We start from the raw sequence: 21,058 nt of genomic DNA, 5'->3' as shown, positions 1-21,058 counted from the left end.
TGTCAAGAGAAAGGGTACCAGGTTCTGTTGCTCGACTCTCAACCGCTCCGCCAGCGACTACTGTCGTCGAGAGCCCAAGCTGACCTTAATTACGCATTACATTACCTAAATGTATTTATTCATAATGCGTTTTCCCTTTCCCCGTGACCAGATTCTCCCCATCGACTGCTTTTCTGCCTCGTTCCATTTGCGCGACATCGCCTCCAACAGTTCCCATTACACTGTAGTCAGATCGTGCACCTTGGCTTCCGCTATATACTGCATGGTGCAGAACAACTCGCCAACCTCATGTCCCTGCTGAGCAGACCACATAGTTGCCCTAACTTTTCCCAATCCACTCTGTGCAGCTTCGGTTGGCGGAGAAGCCTCTTTGGGTGCTCAGCGTGTATGTCTGTCGTCGCGCCCGGTTCTTTGACAAGAAGGGCGACGGTCTCGCTGTCAGTGGGTTTGAAGGAAGAATGTTTCCACATCGCGTTGTAGATAATAATGGAGAGATGCAGTGCTTCTGTAGAGATCGCGGCTCTTTTGTAGAGATCGCGGCTCTTTTGTAGAGATCGCGGCTCTTTTGTAGTCTGGTCTTTGGTGATATCATGCTTACTGAAAGTAAGCTTTGCTGGCGTCTCACTCAATACGTGTCTGGTAGTCAGAAAACTTAAATAGCCGCGATGGCAATTACCATCTCGTTGGATAGAAGGTCGTTCCACCACCCATCTTGGTGAATGACTGATACATGGCAATTCTCAAACAAGATCATTCGCGGCACAGTGTGGCTGACGAGATACTGCTATAGTAGCGCATCGTGAATCACTGGCTCATGGTAGCGTCGCATATTGCCCCCAGTCTACCCAGTTCATCGGAAGACCAATGTCCAGATTGGCTTCAAGTGCATCCTCTACAGCGTTCAGGTTGAAGCTAGGGTCTATAGCCCCAAAGACGTCAGCGCCCGAGATAGCATCGATGAGCGAAAAGTCAACAGGTTGTTCCACACTAGGGACCGAGTTGACCATGGTGGGGTTAGCGACTGGGACAGACACGGGCAACTCAGGTGGTCGAGGGACAAGGTGTGAGAAAGATGAGGGTACAGAGTTGGGCGTTCCTTCGTGGGTAGGTGGTGTTGATTCACGAGTTAAAGTATTGGCGGCGCGTTCCATCTCCTTCAGTACACGTTCACCTAGACCAGCTACCACATTGGCGCTCCAGAAATAGTCGCCGAATTTTCGGAGCATTTCGCAATTGCGACGAAAAGCGTGCATGGCACGGGCGCGAAACATAGGTAGTCGACTGTGGCGCATCTTACGGTATTCCACACTTAGCGCGAGGCACACTGCGTAGGGGACGATGGGCATGGGACTCAGATGGTCACGGAGGACGGCGCAGGCGATTCGTTCGGCTGCGAGTGAGCGACGTGCGTTGGCGGAGGGGGGTGGGAGTGTTGATGCTGCTGTCAGTGTGCCCGGACGAGGAAGACGACAGGATAGAATGATGACAGCGTGATAAAAGGTCTCGATTGTTGCTACTGTTGTCAGAATAAGTTTAGAGTGGAGGGGTTCATTACGAACCTATGAGTGGGCTTGGGACTTTGAGGGCGTCGGCGTTGACAATCATGGCTTCTAGGACGGGGAGGTCGATGTACGCAATCTTATCAAGACCCGAAGCCTCAGCACTTGGTCCAGGGCGATACAGCTCAATCACTTGATCAAGCCACTGTATCACAGAAAGAAAAAGTCGGAAACAAGGTGGTCTTTTCTTGATACACCCGTCGAGATTGGCGCCAATGTCTCTCTCGTGCATTAAACAAGGTCGTCCATAAGCAGCAGCATTAATTCGGTCAACTGCCCAAACTGCACAGAACAAAGTCTCAAGCTCTTCACAGTTAGGTGCATCGTACTTGAGAAGGTGAAGACCCAAAGTCTGAATGTGGTGAATGGCGCGGCCGCCTAGTTGGGCCGGGAGATCGGCTTCTTCGGAACTGCTGGGTTGGGTGTACAGCGAGAGCATGACGAGAGCCCTGATGTGAAGAACCCTGTCGGTGATGATGCTTGTTTCCAGAATGGCGCGTACGGCGGATGAGAGGGATTGGATGAAGTCTTGACAAGTCAAGAGTTCGTCACCACGGTTTTGTAAATGCAGGTGCGACGACATGGATGGGTCTGTGGCAGCGGCCAGACAGACCAGTTGGCGAAGAACAATGGCGGTAGGATCATCATCTAAAGGAGCGGCGACATCCAAGCTTGATTCGGGAATGATGGGTAGGATGGGGTGAATCCTGTCCAGATACAAACGTCTCAACTTGCGAAAGTCGTGCTCAGGTGGTAAACAGGGTAGACAGTGCTCTTTAACAAATGGGAGTAGAAACTGGTCCATTATCGGTGGTGGCCTCGAGGTGATGAACTGCGACGATGAGCCAGCTTGACCTTGCGACCCGCTGTTAGTGGCAGTGGTTGATGAGAGCCAAATGCCCACGTCGCCCTTTTGTGAAGTTTCCCTGACGGATGCTGAACCTGTTGCTTCCATGAACATACCCTCCGGGTTGAGATCTCCTACGAAGCGAGATGATGATTGTGTTTTGGGCGTCCCTGCTGATTCACGTCTTGGAGGTGTTGGGACAGTGCCATATTGAAGGTGAATAGATGGCTGGCGCGTAGATGGAGATGCATTGTGGTTATGGTCTGGTAGTGCCGTCCGTGTTGAAAGAGGTACGTTCAACGGAAGAGATCTGAATGGTACTGTTAATATGAAGTTAACTCAGATCGACCAAGGTTCCACTTACGCAGACCGGGATTGTTGGTGTGTCTCATTCTGAACTTGAACTTGAACCTGAACCTCTGGCGGCGAGACGGTATTTTCTTCAACAGCATTTTCGGCATGGACGCACCGTCTCTACCGTTCTGTCAGCTTAATATGGGGTGATGATGAGAAGTGACAGACTTTTTTCTTGCGGCATGAAGCGCATGCATGCTGGACTTGCTTACGCTTTACTGGGAGACCCCCGCGAGAAGGATCAGATGCGACGAATTTAACGTGCTTTGAGGAAGAGGACATCTCTGCAGTGTCAAGCAGATGAGATATGAAGAAATGTATTTATTTTGTTCATGCCATGAGTATATGAATAATAAGTGAGTCAATGAGAGTGAGGCGGGTGGAGATGGGAGTAGACAGCAAAAAGTCATTGGATGGAATTTCAAGGTGAAGGGAAGACGCGTCTCGGTGAAGAATGGAGCGGCATTAGTCAGCCATCATTCAAGATTTGATCTGGTTCGGTAGTTCAACACCATGGCATTTTATTTCTGTTACGACAATTAAGACACGTTTATTTAGACGTAGTGTAATCAATAGAACCATCTATTTGTATGTGCTAAGATTATTGTGTAACATTGTAATAGGCTGCAGGTGTGTCGTGCGTCACAGGGTAGGTGCTGTGATGGACCTCTCTACTGTGCAGTAGAAGACAAGGACAGGTATTTGTTAGGCTGGAAATGGTGGTTATAGCTTCAATTCCCCGGTCAATTATGTATATCATTCGGTTGTTAAATAACTGGGGTGCAGCTGACCATGATCCATCGTGTTGGGTACGCATGGACAACCCACTTTGAAGACAAGACAGTATGCAGTACTTGGCATGTCTAGTCAATTCCATCCAAGTCATGATGAATGCAATACATTTAACAGACAGAATAATGTTTTCTTTCTGGAAATCATAACAATAAAACAAAACATCAACATCAACGTCTATTATGACCTCCCTACCGTTGCCCCTTCAATATCGCTAATCCCCAAGCCTTCAGTGGATCCAAACAAACCATAGGGTAACTACCGTGAATTCTCTAGACCATTTATGCGACCTTTTACACCAAAACAAGTCCCCAAATTCACGGTCTCACCAAAAGCAAGCTACCCCCACCGTCCATCGCCGGCTCGTTTTGCGAGACCCTGCATGTTGAAGAATCGGTTGGCTCTTGTCTTCTCCAACAGTACGCGCTAACACGAATTGAGTAACAAGTAAACATGATGCCTGGCATGAGACATGGGATTGATTGATCGTGTTTATTTGGTTCAGGTGGATGTTGTTATTGACGATGTTGTTTTTATAATACATTTATTACCTCCCTATCCCTGATGTCTTTTGTTATTCTTGTAACTTGCTACCAACTTGTTCATTGTTGTGATTAAATCTCGTGAATTTATTTGTCCATCCATAATGGAAGACCTCAGCCTACCAATTGCTGTAAGACGTTCGCGTCGCAGCAGCATCAAACCAGAACCATCAGACATTCCCTCCTCCCCAATGCCTGTCAAAACACCCAGAACAGTGTCCAGAAGAAAAGTCCGCTTCTCAGAGCCAGGTCTCTCCAGCGGTTTGACCCCAATTGTCGGTCGCTTCTCTGTCGCAACACCCAAGCGACGTCGCCATTCTTCTGCGCCCGTAACAACTACACCAAGCACCAATCGCTCGACTCCCGCGCTGCCGGAGAGTGGCGATGTCACGTTTCTTCCCCTGCGACAAGTTCTTGATGGTCGTGTCCAGAGGCGCATTCGCCGCAATGGATTGAGTGAAGAGATGAACGTCATTCAGCAGGAAAAGAGACGGCGCTCAATTGAAACCAAGGAAGAGATCGAGAAACTAAGAGATCAACTAAAGGCGCGTGATCGCGAAATTTATGAGTTGCAGAATGCGACCATCGTCATTGACACGGGTCGCATTTGGGACCTTGAGAAGCAGATTGAGGATCTGCAGGATGAACTGTCAAAGAGATCCGGGCGCTCTCTCAGTGAGAAGAGAGGGTACAACTGGACATTGTCAGCCAGAGAGAAGTTTTCACCAGAGTATATGGACATGGACGACACTGAGTTTGGTGACGAGACTATGGCGCAGTTGGTCTGCAGTACACCTTCGAGAGCGAGGGCGAGACACGACGCGAGCACTTCATTCATGGACATGACACCTCCTCCTACAAGTCCAACCATTCCTGGGACACCCATGTCTTGGAACCCCATTTCATCAACATTGAGTGCTGGTGTTCAGGCTTGTTTCCCGGACCCTCAACGTCAGCAATTGGAAGAAGAGGTTTCGTCGCTGCAGCTCGAGGTCACTAAGCTTACCGACACACTCGGATCATACAAGTCTCTCAGCGGTCGCTTATCCGACAAGCTGTCCGAGTTCACACCAGCTATTGAGCCGGAATCAACATCACATCATAAATTGGAGGCCCAGATTGACGCCATGCTACGAACCATGTCTGACAGAGCATGCGCACTTCAACAACTTACTACAAACATCACAAAGCTCGGTTTCCACGGTTCCGACGCAAGCGACATGATCACATCCCTAGCCTCTGGTTTCCGTGCCGCTCGTTTGGAGCTGGAGTATCTGACACCTGGTGAAATCACTCTCCCGCTTTCATCCCATGGTGCAGAAGTTCTAGATCTCATGCTCACACGTCTGCGCGACATGGCCAAGCGCGCCAAAGAAGACGAGGATGCTATTGATGAGTATCATGAGATTGAGCAGTCCCTACGAAAGCAACTCGACGCGCGTGTCACTGTTATGGACGGTCTCAAGGCAGAGATGAACAAGGCCGAGAAACTCATGAGCGATAAGATTGCGCGCATTCGCGAGCTTGAAGTGGCCAACACCAGACTCAAAGGGGCGGTCGACGGTTATGTACGCGATATCTCAGAGCTTGAGAACCTTGTTGAGAGAATGGAGCGCGATGCGCACGATGCTGAGGATGAGTACAACGTGCAATTGGAGGTCAAGCGCAAGGTACTTGGTCGCAAGGAGGATAGCATCGCGGAGTTGGAGACGAGGTTGTCTGAAGCGCTTCAGCGATCAGCGGATCTTCAGCGCGAGGTGAAGGAGGTCCAGGAAGCCAAGATGCGCGATGTCGCAGAGTTAAACAAGCGTCACGGCGCGGCGCTTGCAGCTGGTGACGCGAGCGTGGTCAAGTACCGTGGGGAGATTGACAGAGTCAACACTTCTCTTCGCGTGGCGCACGCGACTATATGTAGTCTACGAGTTGAGAATGGCGGATTGAAGAGTCAGATGGAAGAGGAGAGGGCGAAAGCCAAGGCGGTGATTGACTCAATGAAGGAGGAGCTTCAGCGGGTCGTGCAGATGAGTCAAGAGTTTTTGACGCCGAAAAGCAAAACGCTGAAAGGTGTCGATTCCGAGTCAGAGCCAGGGTCTGGGTCTTCGTCATCTTCTTCGACAGTGAGTGCAAAGAGACCAGCCTTTGTCTCTGTAGATGGAGGTGCAAGACGGTTGAGTAGAAAGAGACTGTGTCGAGGACGTGATAGCGGGATGGGTTTGTTGGATGAAGATGAGGAGGAGTGCTTCTGAGTTGTTGAAGCAAAAAATGCATGGATTGGCGTTGTAACATTCTTTACAATATTTTCTTTGTCTTGATCAATTTAATCTTTGTTCTAATTGATCACTTTTCCCCCAGTTCTATTTAGTTCCCGACTTTGGTAGCCGATAGATGCCGATCTTTGTTCCCTATCTTATCCATCTCATTACCCGAAAGGGCGTAGATCTCTGCCTCGGCCTCGCCGTCCGAGTTCGGCCGCCGCTAAAACCCGTTTTCTAGATTCGCATCTCATCTTTAATTTCGCAGTTTCACAACTCCATCCCCTTTTTATCCTCACTATTATTATTATTATTATCATTATTATTATACTATACACTCACAATGGCGATACATATCCTACGAAACGCCTTCAAGAGGCCAATCAACCTTAATTTCTCTCACTTACAACGACGATTCCAGTCTTCTAAAAAGGTAGAAGAGGCTATCCCTGTTCCCAGCACCGTTGCGCCGTTACCACTGTGGCAACGTCTAGGACCACTCACCACCGCTGCGCAAGCTTATGCGCGAGCTCAGTCAAAGAATCCTTTACAAACACAAGTCGCTACTGCGGTTGTAATCTATATTGCTGCGGATTTAAGTGCGCAGTATGTTAGCGGCAATGAATATGATCCTAAGAGGACAGTAAGAAATGCTGTTATTGGAGGTGTTGCTGCGATACCCAACTTTAAATGGTGAGTTGGAAGAGTGCAACGGTTGTTGAATCAAAGGCTAACTTTATAGGTTTATTTTCCTTTCTCATAACTTTAATTACTCTTCACGACTTCTTTCCATCGCTACGAAAGTTGCTGTGGGTCAGATTGTTTTTACACCAATCTTCAACACATATTTCTTTGGCGCGCAGGCTTTATTGTCTGGCGAGAACATCTGGGGTACAATCGAGCGTGTCAAGGATACCGTGCCAACGAGTATCGTCAACTCGTGCAAGTTATGGCCGATGGTTACAGCATTCAGCTTTACTTTCTTGAGTATTGATTGGCGACCTTTGTTCCATGGTGTTGTGGCCGTTGGTTGGCAGACGTATCTAAGCTTTCTGAATAGGCAAGCTGAGATGAAGGAGAAGTTGAGGCATGAAGGAAAGACGGAGCATGTCAAGGCTGTGGGACTTACAATGGCACAGGCGGCCTGAGGAAAAAATTGGTGTTTGAAATTATAAATTAGAATTGCTTTTGGGACTATAGATAGACATATAGAGGAGTTCTGGTTCGTTTAGACAAGTTTTAGTTATCAAGATATTTCCATTTGTTAGCCAGTATATTCATATATAGATGTTTTTCTCAACTATCAAAACGACCTAGGAAACCACAGAGAGTTTTATAAAATACACCTCTATAATATTGAAATATTGATATCCGTACTTATCCGTCCACTACACGTTCTTTTCTCATAGCTTTCAAGTGAAGCCTACCTAGTCTAGGATCTTTGAGTCGCCTGAAGGTGTTTCTGATTGGCTGCTGATATTTCTGTTCAATTATTGCTCTTATCTTATCATTATCTTATCGTAGTCCAGATACCGAACCTCAGGAACAGAAAACCACTTACCGTCACTCATACCAGCCATGAAGAAGTCAATAGCATGCGGTGCATGTCGCTCATCCAAGCGCAAAGTAAAATACATCAAATATCATTTTACTACTGTCACTGACCAGTCTCGTAGTGTATCCACTCAGGTGGTCCGCCCTGCACACGTTGTCGCGACCGAGGTGATGAGTGTATCTTCCCTCCCAAGGGTACATCCTTCATCTTCAGGCGCAGTCGCTTAGAGCGTATCTCAGCTGATAATAGAGAAAACGATGGACTTCGCGCGGACCCAACGGTTACGCGAGCCGCGAACCTTGCTACGACTGATCCGTTTGGGTTTTTGACCGATGAGGTCAAAAATAGTTATCTGAGATGCTCATATAAGTGGTCGTTTCATCATATCCCAAATCTTCTCATTGCAATTAGGGAAAGAAGATTAGACCCGCTACTTATATGGGCTATGTTGGCGATCACAGTTAGGTAAAGCGCATCGAAACTTTGCTCACTCGTCTTGCTCACAGTTATGTAGATTCTCGCAAGCAGCGCCACCAGGATACGCAACCCAGGTGGAAGCAAGTAACACATTCGCCGCACATGCCAGAACCCAGGTCTTATCTTTGGTAGACCAACCGACTGTCCATCGCGCTCAGGTTCTGCTCATGTTGACAGGGCATTCATGGGGTGCTGGCGAAGGCAGACGTGCTTGGGTTTATCTTGGTATGGCCGTCCGCATGGCTCAGGTCCTTGGTCTTTTCGAAGAACTCCCTCCCTCAACAACTCGCGATGAGTTCATCGAATCTGAAGAAAGACGGCGGACAGCTTGGACGTGTTTCCTCATGGACAGCCTCCTAAGTGGGGGCAAAGGACGCGACAGGATGCTCTCAGCTGATAACATGCGTATACAACTTCCTTGCGACTCTGAGAATTTCAATTTTGGTTCAGTAGTCGTTTGTGAGAGGCTAGATGGCTCAATAGCAGATGGAGTAGGAACGTCAATGGGTATTCGCGCCAAAGGTAACCTGGGTATCGTTGCTTACAGCATGCGCGTGGCTGATGTCTGGGGAGCTGTGGCCAAATGGGCCTGCACACGGCACGATAACAACGTTCCTCCATGGCAGGCCCAATCTGATTTCCAGATGCTGCTCGGTCGTCTTGAAATATGGAAGAGCTCGTTACCAGATCGACTTCGTTACGAGCTTTTCCTTCTAAGAGCACACAGCGTCTCCAACCAGGGTCAGGCTTACTGTTACATGCACTGCATCTACTTTATGAGCGTCATCTTCCTCTATCGATCTTATCTGCCAGAGGTCGAGATGCAAAGAGCCAGGATAGGTGACAAAGACTGGGATCAATGGTCAACGTGGTCGAGCAAAGAGCTTGTTCAAGTCGCCAAACAAGTGTGCGACATGCTGCAAGAGATACGTGCTTTTGGCTTGTATTTCCTTCGTGGGCTTGTTCCATGGATCGGTTTCACTATCTACACAGCTGTCGGAACAATGCTCTACTTTTACCACTTTCCTAATCCCGGAGATACCGCTCTCGACATCGACAAGCGACGGGAACATATTGTGGAAGGTCTATTGTTTCTCAAGGATATGCGACAAGCGTGGCCAATGGCTGATACATGGGTGAGTATCTTACGGTTTCAACTAATGGTACGGATGCTGAATGGCAATAGCGTGAGAAAATCAAGGCAATGCAAATATTTTACAGCAATATCAAGACAGACGGCGACTTAGCAGTGACACCGAGCGAGAGAAGAGAAATGCGAAATGCCATTATCGATTATGGCGCTCTCCAGCCTGATCCCGTACGGCAACCCGATACTGAGAGTACCGACGAACAAGTAAGCAGACATGGACGGGTACTGAAGGGTCCAGACTGACAATCCCATCCAGAGCGCAACAGACGGTGAGAACGATCAAGCCACGACTAGCTCAAACACAGAGTTCATCAACGACCCTATGAATTTCATTGCACCGGCTGATATCGACCTATTTGACACGGACTTTGCATTCGGCAGTAACATGTATGCTACATTTGCCGATGCTACGCAGGGTTTCTGGGAAAGTTTCCCGGGAAGCATGGACATCCAAGGTGATATGAACATGAATCTAGATCATTAGATCAGATACTATTTCTTCATTCTTTATGTTTTATTCTCTAGTGTCAGTCTTCCCCGCCAAGCCGGGAATTGTCATGTTCCATGATGTGACATGACAGGTGGAATACGATCGAACCCCCGCGCTTCTCCACGGAATGCATTTAGCCTAAATGCTACGACTTTCATGACAAGAGATATAAGAACATGCAAACCGCGCATGATTGTCACTCCTTGTATCTTATTCAGACTCATCTCAACTCACTTCAACATTTTTAATCGAGATGCCTCAAGTCAGGAACCCAATTCTTCCAGGCTTCAACCCGGACCCTTCTATTGTCCGGGTTGGCGATGACTACTACATCGCCACATCCACTTTTGAGTGGTTTCCTGGTGTTCAGATCCACCACTCTAGAGATCTCGCCAACTGGAAACTGGTCGTGCGCCCACTGACACGCAAGAACCAACTCGACATGCGTGGCGAGCCTGATAGCTGTGGTGTCTGGGCACCTTGTTTGAGCCATGATGGTGAGAAGTTTTGGCTAGTTTATACTGATGTCAAGCGCAAGGATGGTTCTTTCAAAGATGCGCATAATTACATCGTCACTGCCACATCTATCGAAGGGCCATGGTCGGATCCTGTTTATGCTAATTCTTCTGGTTTCGATCCGTCACTATTCCATGATGACGACGGAAAGAAGTGGTTTAATAACATGACCTGGGATCACCGCTCTCGCCCACAGACGTTTTCGGGCATTTTCCTCCAAGAATTCGATCCAAAGGCAAACAAACTAGTCGGCCCTAGAAAGAACATCTTTGAAGGAACGGACTTGGCTTTTGTTGAGGGATCTCATATTTACAAACGTAATGGATGGTATTACCTTTCGACTGCAGAAGGTGGCACGGGATACAGCCATGCCATAACTCTTGCTCGATCTCGCAATGTCTGGGGCCCTTACGAGGTACACCCACAGAAGCATATCCTCACCTCGAAAGATACCCCACACGCTGCTCTCCAAAGAGCCGGACACGGTCAGATTGTCGAGACGCCAGATGGCAAGACCTATGTCGTGCACCTGACAGGTCGTCCCACTACACAGAAACGACGTTCGGTGTTGGGTCGAGAGACTGCTATCCAGGAAGCTTACTGGGGAGACGATGACTGGCTATACATCAAGAATGGCCCTGTCCCAAGCTTATACGTCGACCTTCCCGCCGAGCGCGATGATACAGCTTACTGGGAAGAGAAGAAATACACTTTCAAGGATACTCTACACAGCGACTTCCAATGGCTTCGAACCCCCGAGCCCGAGCGCATTTTCAACATCAAAAACGATCAGCTCGTGCTGACAGGTCGCGAGTCTATCGGATCCTGGTTCGAGCAAGCTCTCGTTGCTCGACGTCAAACGCATTTTTCATACGACGCCGAAACTGTTATTGATTTCTCTCCTGAAGACGAGCGCCAATTCGCAGGTCTAACAGCGTACTACTGCCGTTTCAACTTTTTCTACCTCACAGTGACAGCTCATTCTGATGGTCAACGCGAGCTCCTCATCCTCAGCTCGGAAGAGACTTTTCCATTAGGCCGTCTCAACAAACCTTTTGCTGAGCCTGTGAAGATTCCAAACGAGGGTAAAGTGAAGCTCGCTTTGACGATTCGTGGAAGCAAATTGCAATTCTATTACGCTCTTGAAGGGCAGGAGCTGACCAAGATTGGACCTGTGTACGATGCTTCGCTTTTGTCAGATGAGTGTGGTGGACATCCGAATGATGGAAGTTTCACCGGTGCCTTTGTGGGAATGGCTGCTTCGGATGTTAATGGACTTGCGCTGGAGGCCAAGTTTGATTATTTTGTTTATCGACCTGCTCATGACGATTCAGACCGATATGATATATAATAGGTTTATGACAAAGAGATGCGTATATAACGCCAGTAGTTAACACATGACAATCTCTATTCCCATGTAATCTATTTTCCAGTATCTTGACCCATGTTTCCGTCTAGTTTGTTTAATATCGCTGTATCGGTTTCCAGTTGGCCGAGGTCTGTCCATGAGCCGAGAGTGCGGGGTATTGCGTGATAGCTTCACGATTTGTCTTTTACACAGTCATTCTTTTACAGTAAAACAAAAAGACGATGCATCTTCCTAAGCTTCCTCCGGGCGCTGGATACATTCTCCTGTCCAATCCTGCAAAGCGCAATGCTCTGAGTCTTCCCATTCTACGAGATCTCAAAGCTCAACTCAAGACAGCACTTACGTCCCGCACATCAGGCCAGCTTCGTCTTCTGCCACCTTTCAAAGAACACATTCTTTCCGATCTCGAAGACGCAACGCGCAAGAATGGCCCTGTGCCAGACATCTGGAATAAGTACGGCTGGCTCGTCAACGCGGCTGAGTGGAAGAAGGAGCGCGATGGTCTACCCAATGTTCTTGTGCTTCGCAGCGAAGGACCTGTGTTTTCATCGGGACATGACTTGAAAGAACTTTCTCAACTTGAACATCATGATGTGAAGCTTTTGTTTAAGCTCTGCGCAGAAGTCATGAGTATGATTCGGAGGAGTCCTGTACCGGTGGTTTGTCCTATACAAGGTCTTGCTACGGCTGCTGGGTTTCAACTCGCCATGACAACGGATTTCCCCATCGCGTTGCCCGATACACAGTTTTCTCTTCCTGGCGCCAAGATTGGTTTACCATGCACGAGCCCGTCGACTGCTGTTTCACGACGTTTACCACCTGGTGCGACGTACAGGTTACTTGCTACTGCTGAACCTATAGCGGCTTCGGAGTATCCGGGGGCTGTTGACGTAGTTAAAGTGTTACAAGAGATGAAGCCAGAGGATGCTTTTGAAAATCGCGTAGCGGCTGTGGTTGAACAATTGACGGCGAAATCACCTCAGCAGCAGGCCGTGGGTAAATGGGCTTACTGGACGCAACTTGGTATTGGATCGGACAGTGAAGAGGGTGGTGATGGGTACGAAAGTGCAGCGCGATGGGCGGGGAGAGTCATGGCTTTGCATGCAAAGAGTGAGGATGCGAAGGAGGGAATTGAATCATTTTTTGGTAAAAGGAAACCTGAATGGAAGAGTAGACTATAAAGTAAATGTAAATGTATCAATGACGATAGTCCAAAGAGGGAATATCTTGGTGTTGAGTCTATTGGCCAATTGATTCTCTTATCTTTGTCGCGTCAAATGTCGTCACGAACTTTTGTCAGTGACCCAAGACATATTCTCTTGGCAGTTGCAACATAAGACGGGGGACTTTTTCCAAATGGTCCTAAACGGGCAGGTCTTGTACTCTTTTACCCTGGTTCTGTTTTTACATCTAAACTGTCCTGGGAAGGCGATAGCAAGCTAGTGTCTTGTCGATCGCGAAGATCCTGGTATAAGCTTAAGTTGGTGATTGTGTTTATCCTTTTGACAAGAAAACTTAATTAGGTATATAGACTCGACATGCCTCCTCCCCTCCTTCTGTCCTTCTCTCACCTCAACAGTCTTTCTTTTTTCTGTCAATCGTTGAATAAAAATGGCTGCCAAAGTCGTTCTGGCCACTCTTTTGGCCTTGGCCCCTCTGGGTCTGGCTGTTGATCCTCCCCGCAAGCCTCATCAACCTACAGGCGATGGAGATCTTCTTCTCACCTTTAACCAGACCAGTCCGAGTGCCAAAATACGACCATCCTCATTAAGTGTCGACTGGTCTTCTGCTGGTGGTGATGGAAACTACATCGTCCTCAGCGACGATGGCGATCTCGTTCTAGAGGATATTCTCTCTGAGAAGACGACAAAATTTGTCACGGCCGATAAGCTTCCCAAGGATCTGCACGAGTACTGGATTAGCGGTGACGCGAAAAAGGTCCTGGTTGCTTCCAACTACACCAAGCAGTACCGCTACTCTTACTTCGCTGATTACTTTATCCTCGATGTTGAGTCTGGCAAGAGTGAGCCACTTGTTGAGAACCAGGTTGGCGATATTCAGTATGCTCAGTTTGCGCCCAATGGAGATTCTGTTGCTTTTGTGCGCGACAATGATCTCTTCATCCGCCGCAGTGATGGCAAGGTCGATCAAATCACTTCCGACGGTGGCCCTGATATGTTCAACGGTGTTCCTGACTGGGTCTACGAAGAAGAGATTTACGGTGGTCGCTCTGCTTTGTGGTGGTCTCCTGATTCCGAGTTTATTGCTTTCCTCAGCTTCAACGAGACTGGTGTCGGCACATTCACTATTCCTTACTACATGGACAACCAAAAGGTCGCTCCTACATACCCTCGTGAGCTGGATCTTCGTTACCCCAAGGTCGGATCCAAGAACCCAACTGTGGAGCTCAATATCCTTAAAGTTTCCGAGGGCGAGTACAAGCCTGTACCCGTCGAGGCTTTCGAGCCTGAGGAGCTCATTATCGGCGAGGTTGCTTGGGTCACCAAGGACCACAGCGCTCTCATCTTCCGCGCTTTCAACCGTGTTCAGGACCACGATGCTCACGTTGTTGTCAACCCGGAGACTCTTGAGTCCAGCACTGTTCGTGAGCGCGATGGCAGTGACGGATGGTTAGAGCATACTCTTTCCATCTCCTTCGTCGGACCCTTGGGTTCTTCCGGAGACGAGACTTACTATGTTGACGTGAACGACGAGGACGGCTGGAACCACATCTATCTCTACCCTGTCAACGGCGGAGAGGCTATCCAGCTTACTTCTGGCGAGTGGGAGGTCTCCACCATTCTTCACATTGACACTGCCAAGAAGCTCGTTTACTTTCAGGCTTCTAAGAGACACTCCACTGAACGACATGTGTACAAAGTCTCATGGGTGACCAAGAAGCTTACCCCTCTTGTTGATGAGTCCGTCCCCGGTTACTGGAGCGCTTCTTTCTCCTCCAGCGGTGGCTACTACATTCTTCACTACCAGGGCCCCGATGTTCCCTACCAAGAGCTTTACACTTCCAACTCTACCAGCAAGCCAGTCCGTACTCTTGTCGACAACAAGCAGTTCTACAAGAACCTCACCCAGTACAACCTCCCCAACATCACCTACTTTGAGCTTGAGCACCCTGATGGTTACACTCTGAACGTCATGCAGCAGCTGCCCCCCAACTTCAACTCATCCGAAAAGTACCCAGTCCTCTTCACTCCCTACGGCGGCCCCAACTCTCAGCGGGTTGTCAAATCTTTCCAGGCTCTTAACTGGAAGCAGTACATCTCCTCTGACCCCGAGCTTCAGTATATTGTCTACACTGTCGACAACCGTGGAACTGCCATGCGTGGCCGCAAGTACCGCTCCCTGGTGACTTCTCAGCTCGGAAAGCTTGAGCCTCTTGACCAGATCTGGGCCGCTGAGCAGCTTGCCTCCAAGTTTGATTTTATCAACGCCGATAAGATTGGTATGTGGGGTTGGTCCTACGGTGGTTATCTCACAGCCAAGACCATTGAGGCGGACTCTGGTGTCTTTAGCTTCGGTCTCATCACTGCCCCTGTGTCTGACTGGCGTTTCTACGACTCCATGTACACTGAGCGTTACATGAAGACCCTGGATGAGAACGAGAAGGGATACCTCGAGACCGCTGTGCACGACGTGTCAGGTTTCAAGAACATTGCCGGTCAGTTCAGTGTTCTTCACGGCACTGGTGACGATAACGTGCACTACCAGCACGCGGCTGCCATGATTGATCTTCTTGTTGGATCCGGTGTGTCACCTGAGAAGATGAAGATGTTTGCTTTCACGGATAGTGACCATAGTATCGTGTACAATGGTGCTTCAGTCTGGATCTACAAGTATCTCACTGCTAGATTGTACGATGAGGTCAAGAGACAGCCCAAGGCTAAGGCTTTGAGTCACCAGTGGAATAAGAGACGGGTTGAGATTATCGCTTAGATATGAGATTTTAATTAGAGTTGTATATAATAACATACCGACTTATTCTTCGACATTTTCCCATTTTGAATATTGGTTTCTATGTTGACTCGTATGATGCGTGATGTCCCTGGACACCCATGGAAGATAAGCACTTGTAAAACAAGACAACCATGGGCCGGGCTTGGATTTACTCTAAATGCTCTTATTATGGTCTGACTCGGCATTAGAGATGATCCGGTCATGAGGTGAAAGGGAAGTACAGTTCCCGATAAGCCCGGGATGCTTGTTCATGTTCATGCTCATGCTATGATTGTTTCATCCTTTATCTTTATGCAGGAGAAATCCTTTGAGTCGAAAATAATGTTGAATGCAAGTTAACATGACTCGATAGAAACACGATGGATCACGCCATGGATCGTAGTAATTATTTTCACGTGCATTAGCTCCTCGTCCGATGTCGCTTCGTGAGATTTGACAGTTTTTTTTCTCAGCCCATCCTGAAAATGACGCACTATAAACTTGTAACCAATCGGTTAACAACCAGACAATTAATTGTATCCGCTCAGATTTGCAATTTTGCGGATACAAAGGAAAGGCTTTACTTTTTCATCCATAAGCTGAAGGGGGATAAAGGGGGACGTCCCAGTTGATACACGATGACGATAACAATACGGATGGCATCATTGTTGCTTCTAGACGATGCGGAATTAAAGAGAGCGGAAGTAGTTCCTATTACTACACTACAAATTCAGACCCTTCTAGACTCAATCGCGGGCGTTCAGCAACGGGTAACAATCCAGATCTGAACCACATGGCCGGGACATCAGGGGTTCAACACCACATGTGCCGCTCAGCGACATATCAATTCATTATCGTGCATTTTAACGTACAACTTGTAACATTAGAAAACGCCATTGAATGTTTGATGTGCCTCAAATAGGTAGGTCACCGATAAGCCACATTGGTAGTTAGTCAACCCCCTTTTCTTTGAGACAAAAAAACCGAAAAACATTAGTGTCTGGTACTTATCGTTCTGATGAATCTACCTTGACCAATAATTACGTTTTTTATTATTGTTATTAGCAGTACCAGAGAATCAAGTGGTACGTAATAGTGGATCAATTCTTATTGTTCCCCGGTAATCGTCTTCCGCCTTTGCAATGTTGAAGTCTTTAGATCTTCAGCTAGGTCTAGTTCTCTAATTATTACAACAATTATACATCAGCTGAGTGAACTACCATGTAAATGTCAGCTATGTTAATCGGACTGGATACCTCTTATTATCATGACTTTCTTAAAAAGGCATCTGGTCCGCAAGTCAGACGAACCCAACGTTGACTCCTTGTAAATGTGGCTTGCCAAGTGACACCGGACTCATCGGCTACTGCTTCTAGTCAACGGTATCCCGATTCTCGTTGGGTAGAGAAGCTCTTTGACACTTTGTTTAGCGTCTGACTCGGCATGCCGCTAGCAAACTTTATATCTGCAGAATCCATGTTCAATAGCATCTCATCGCAACGCACACGAAACATCACAGATATAGAACAGTTCCGATATTTGACCGGGCTGAGGCTGATTCAGATACCCAGTTTTACCACGTGTAGACCCTGTTTGTGTGCATCACTGAGGGACACTTAATGCAGGTCTTCTGCCCACCACCCCTGACTTGGATCTGCAGATCTCTTCACACTCTTTTTTCTTTACTTTTTCTTGATTCTTGCTGTCAATGAGCTTATTTCTTGCTTAATTGGGCCAAGACCCGTTCTGTTTTTAATCGACTGGTATACTGAACAGTCGCAAACATGAGTTCACTTGATACGGAGATGTGGATTTGGTATGCCTTGACGCTCGTCGTGGTCATCTTTAGAATGTATGTACCAAGTCAAGGTTGTGGAAGATCAGGTACTAATCCGTCATAGGACTTCGCGTCGCATGTTGTTGGGGTCATTCAAAGGGTTGTTGGCAGATGACTACCTCATGGCCCTGACGATGGTGAGTCTTTTTCTTTTCTCTCAGGCAAACAAATATTGATTGTTACAGATCACATATACCGCCCTCCTGGCAGTCGTCAGCGTCCTCGGCCACACACCAACCAATCTTATCGACCCAGCTCTCAACATAAAGCTCACACCCGAGGACATTAAACTACGCGAATACGGATCGAAACTGGTTCTCGTCACCGAACACATGCAGATGATTACCATTTGGGGTGTCAAAGGATGCTTGCTGTTTATGTACAGTCGACTTACGTGAGCTACTCCTTCAAGGTTACTAAATAACAAGGACTAACTGTTATCAGACTGAGTTTAAAACAAAACTTCTTGGTCAAGCTCGTGGCTGGTTATGTCATTGTTGGATTTGTAGTGATGCAAATCTTGTGGTTTGCTGCTTGGTGTCGGCCTTTCAACCACTACTGGCAGGTTCCTCCAGATGACTGTAAGAACCACAAGACATGATGGATGTTTAGAGACTTAACTAATGGATTCCAGTGAACTGTTCCGCCGAAACGAATCATATGATTACAAACGCCGTTATCAACATCTCTTCCGATGTTATGATTATCATCCTTCCCATGCCAGTCTTTTTACAATCTCAACTACCGCTCAAACGAAAGCTCATTCTCTGCGGTGTCTTCGCATTGGGTATCTTTACTGTAAGTCTATCTATCTCTTAGAGCTTGTACAGACGCACTGACACAACACAGATCCTTGCAGCTACCATGTCCAAGATCTACAGTCTCGGCGACCCTTATGGTATAGACTGGTCATACTGGTACATCCGTGAAGTCTCGACCGCTGTCATAGCAGCCAACCTCCCTCTTACCTGGACCCTCCTCCAACGCGTCTTCCGTCTCGGTTCCTTCAGCGCACGCTACGGCTACGGCAAATCATCCAACCAGCGCACTGGCGAAGCAGGCACATCTCGTTTCCGATCTGCGTATGGAAATCTCAGCAGTATGGATCGAAGACCTAAGCGACCCCCGTACGTCGAACCTGGCATGAGTTTGAACGACAGTCAAGAGGAGATCAATGTGAAGGATATTCCTCTAAAGATTTACCAGAAGAATGAGGTTACAGTCAATATCACAACTGAGGAGGTCAAGGATAAAGACGATCAGAGGACGTCTTCACCACCTGGACGCCCGGACTTTCTAAGAGAGGCCGCTTCGCATAGTAGCCTGGAGGGAGACAAGTCAGCGAATGAGATGGAGCTTGGAGTCGTTACAAAGGTTTATCATGGAGTTTAATGGGCATCGAAAGCAGAAGAAGCATAGACATAGACTTGAGACTTTCAAAAATAATTATAGAACACAAACATTTCGATTAATCACAATTTTATCTGTAGCTCATGACCAATCCAATCGTTACAATGTTGTCGTTTCAACTGAATTCTTGTACTGTCTTGACCCTTATTTGTAAAGCGCAATCTTAACACCATTCTTGTTAGAAGGTCCAATACGCATAACAGGTTTATACGGTGAATCATCCCGAGATTCGAGGCGGCTGAATTTCTGCGCCATCCGGTAAAGCATGTATCCAGCCTCAGTTTGGACCATCATCTGCGCAGGGCAACGACGAGGACCTCCACCAAAAGGTAAGAAATCCCAAGTACCCCTCAAACCATCGTGACGTTCGGGCTTGAACTCTTCGGCGTCAGGGCCCCAGACATCTGGGTCACGGTACATGACTGTCTTTGTGACTGACACAAGATCGCCTTTGCGGACGTGTAGGGGTAGTTTACCATCTGGACCACCACCAAGGGGAAGGACTGAGTCGTTGAGGGCTGCGCGGACTTGGACGACGTTGTTGGGTGTAAGGCGGTGGGCTGTTCTTGTCAGTTTATCCTGATCTGAAGGAGTCTTGCAAGGAAAGCTTACTTTCATTCATAATTCCGTTCAACCAAGTCATATGGCGGAGAGACTCAAAAGTAGGTTGCTCATTACCACAAGCAAGAACCTCTTCCCTCAGCTTCTTCCAAGCCTCAGGGTGTCGCGATAAATGCCACAAGCAATTGCTGATAAAGATGGAAGTAGTATCGTTGTTAGGCACAAAGACCAGACAAAGCTGGGATCGCAACTCTTCCTCTTCAGGGACATTGGATGCCATGAACCACAACAGGTCAGTTCTCTCAGGTCCAACCTCCTTACCCTCAGCGATGAGCTTCTTGCGCTCTTCAATCTCGGCATAAGTGCTACGGATGTGCACATTGACGAAATCATGCACCTTGTATACAGCTTCGAGCCACCAATTCCAGTTAAAGGCCCAAAGGAAACGGTAGAACTGGATGCGGAGACGGCCGCCGCGGAGGACAGTCATCATTGTCCAGGTTATGTCTGCGCGTTCTGGAAAGTCCATTGATTTCATTGACTCGCCAAAGATGAATTCACTAGTCAAATCAAGGAACTGGACTGTCAGTTTTGAACGGGGATACGTGAGGGGAAGAGTAACGTACCCATCGTTGGACAAGAGGCTGGGCATCAAACTCAACACCATCTTGTTGAGGAAGCAAAGTCATGAACTGATCAACATAGGGTCTGATACGATCAATGCTCGCATAAACCTCGCGGTAAAAGAAGGGCTTGACAAGATATCTTGCAAACTCCCAATTCTTTCCATCTGTAGTACTAATACCCTTATCGGCAAAGGGCATAGCACCCTTTGTCCTACGTCTCATAGGCTCCAACCCAAAGTCCTTGAAGTTAGTCGCCTGAATCGCTTTTAGATTCTCACCCTCAATGGTGCAGATTTGCTTTATACCAAAGAAATTGATGGAAAATGTCTTTGGTCTGTTGCGATGCAGACGACGCAGCCAATCGAGATAGTAGTCATTTTTGAGAGCTCGGACTTGGCTGTAGACCATGTCTAAACCGTAAAAAGGATCCCATTGGAAGACTCGGGATGTAGGGACGCCCTTTTTGGAGGCATCAGCGGTAGTGGAGAAGAGACGGTTGATGAGAATTATGAGGATGACGGTTGTCAGAGCTGCGATAGGTACTTTGTGCTCCGTTGCGAGTGCGAGGGCATGATCGAGGGTGATCATTGTGGCGGTTGGAAGGGTATGAAGAATAGTTCTTTTTTCTTGATGAGATTTTGGGGGATATCATGTACAGATTAAAGAGGGACATTTTGTCAATTTTGGCGTATCTCAAGTTTAGCATGACATGATATAGCATGATTCTCATGGGAAGGATTACTTGCATGTTCATTTGGAGGATTTCCCGG

At 47.7% G+C, this 21,058-nt stretch overlaps 9 protein-coding genes across 9 annotated transcripts; 7 read left to right on the top strand and 2 right to left on the bottom strand.

Moving 5' to 3' along the window:
- Positions 1-812: 812 nt before the first annotated feature.
- FPOAC1_009729 (uncharacterized protein) lies at positions 813-3,042 on the bottom strand (the record flags this gene model as incomplete). Its single annotated transcript, XM_044854150.1, has 4 exons — positions 813-1,513; positions 1,560-2,716; positions 2,771-2,880; positions 2,929-3,042. 4 exons carry the CDS (start codon positions 3,040-3,042, stop codon positions 813-815), a joined length of 2,082 nt encoding a protein of 693 aa, XP_044706820.1.
- Positions 3,043-4,198: 1,156 nt separating this feature from the next.
- On the top strand, positions 4,199-6,340 carry FPOAC1_009728 (uncharacterized protein; the record flags this gene model as incomplete). The annotated part of the gene is made up of 1 exon (XM_044854149.1): positions 4,199-6,340. The coding sequence occupies one exon, from the start codon at positions 4,199-4,201 to the stop codon at positions 6,338-6,340; it is 2,142 nt and encodes a 713-aa protein (XP_044706819.1).
- A 349-nt stretch (positions 6,341-6,689) lies between these two features.
- FPOAC1_009727 (uncharacterized protein) lies at positions 6,690-7,494 on the top strand (the record flags this gene model as incomplete). The annotated part of the gene is made up of 2 exons (XM_044854148.1): positions 6,690-7,039; positions 7,089-7,494. The coding sequence occupies 2 exons, from the start codon at positions 6,690-6,692 to the stop codon at positions 7,492-7,494; spliced, it is 756 nt and encodes a 251-aa protein (XP_044706818.1).
- Positions 7,495-7,924: 430 nt separating this feature from the next.
- On the top strand, positions 7,925-10,012 carry FPOAC1_009726 (uncharacterized protein; the record flags this gene model as incomplete). Its single annotated transcript, XM_044854147.1, has 5 exons — positions 7,925-7,972; positions 8,023-8,366; positions 8,416-9,514; positions 9,565-9,732; positions 9,785-10,012. 5 exons carry the CDS (start codon positions 7,925-7,927, stop codon positions 10,010-10,012), a joined length of 1,887 nt encoding a protein of 628 aa, XP_044706817.1.
- A 259-nt stretch (positions 10,013-10,271) lies between these two features.
- Positions 10,272-11,885, top strand: FPOAC1_009725 (uncharacterized protein; the record flags this gene model as incomplete). Its single annotated transcript, XM_044854146.1, has 1 exon — positions 10,272-11,885. The coding sequence occupies one exon, from the start codon at positions 10,272-10,274 to the stop codon at positions 11,883-11,885; it is 1,614 nt and encodes a 537-aa protein (XP_044706816.1).
- Positions 11,886-12,124: 239 nt separating this feature from the next.
- Positions 12,125-13,084, top strand: FPOAC1_009724 (uncharacterized protein; the record flags this gene model as incomplete). The annotated part of the gene is made up of 1 exon (XM_044854145.1): positions 12,125-13,084. One exon carries the CDS (start codon positions 12,125-12,127, stop codon positions 13,082-13,084), a length of 960 nt encoding a protein of 319 aa, XP_044706815.1.
- Positions 13,085-13,514: 430 nt separating this feature from the next.
- Positions 13,515-15,854, top strand: FPOAC1_009723 (uncharacterized protein; the record flags this gene model as incomplete). The annotated part of the gene is made up of 1 exon (XM_044854144.1): positions 13,515-15,854. The coding sequence occupies one exon, from the start codon at positions 13,515-13,517 to the stop codon at positions 15,852-15,854; it is 2,340 nt and encodes a 779-aa protein (XP_044706814.1).
- A 1,784-nt stretch (positions 15,855-17,638) lies between these two features.
- Positions 17,639-19,083, top strand: FPOAC1_009722 (uncharacterized protein; the record flags this gene model as incomplete). Its single annotated transcript, XM_044854143.1, has 6 exons — positions 17,639-17,706; positions 17,756-17,828; positions 17,877-18,085; positions 18,136-18,272; positions 18,326-18,489; positions 18,541-19,083. 6 exons carry the CDS (start codon positions 17,639-17,641, stop codon positions 19,081-19,083), a joined length of 1,194 nt encoding a protein of 397 aa, XP_044706813.1.
- Positions 19,084-19,245: 162 nt separating this feature from the next.
- Positions 19,246-20,876, bottom strand: FPOAC1_009721 (uncharacterized protein; the record flags this gene model as incomplete). Its single annotated transcript, XM_044854142.1, has 3 exons — positions 19,246-19,661; positions 19,714-20,239; positions 20,289-20,876. 3 exons carry the CDS (start codon positions 20,874-20,876, stop codon positions 19,246-19,248), a joined length of 1,530 nt encoding a protein of 509 aa, XP_044706812.1.
- Positions 20,877-21,058: the final 182 nt, after the last annotated feature.

This window comes from Fusarium poae, chromosome 3 (assembly GCF_019609905.1).
Source record: "Fusarium poae strain DAOMC 252244 chromosome 3, whole genome shotgun sequence".
NCBI classification, from domain to species: Eukaryota; Fungi; Ascomycota; class Sordariomycetes; order Hypocreales; family Nectriaceae; genus Fusarium; species Fusarium poae.
Note: the sequence above shows the minus strand (reverse complement) of the source record. Positions and strands in the feature narration are given on the sequence as shown.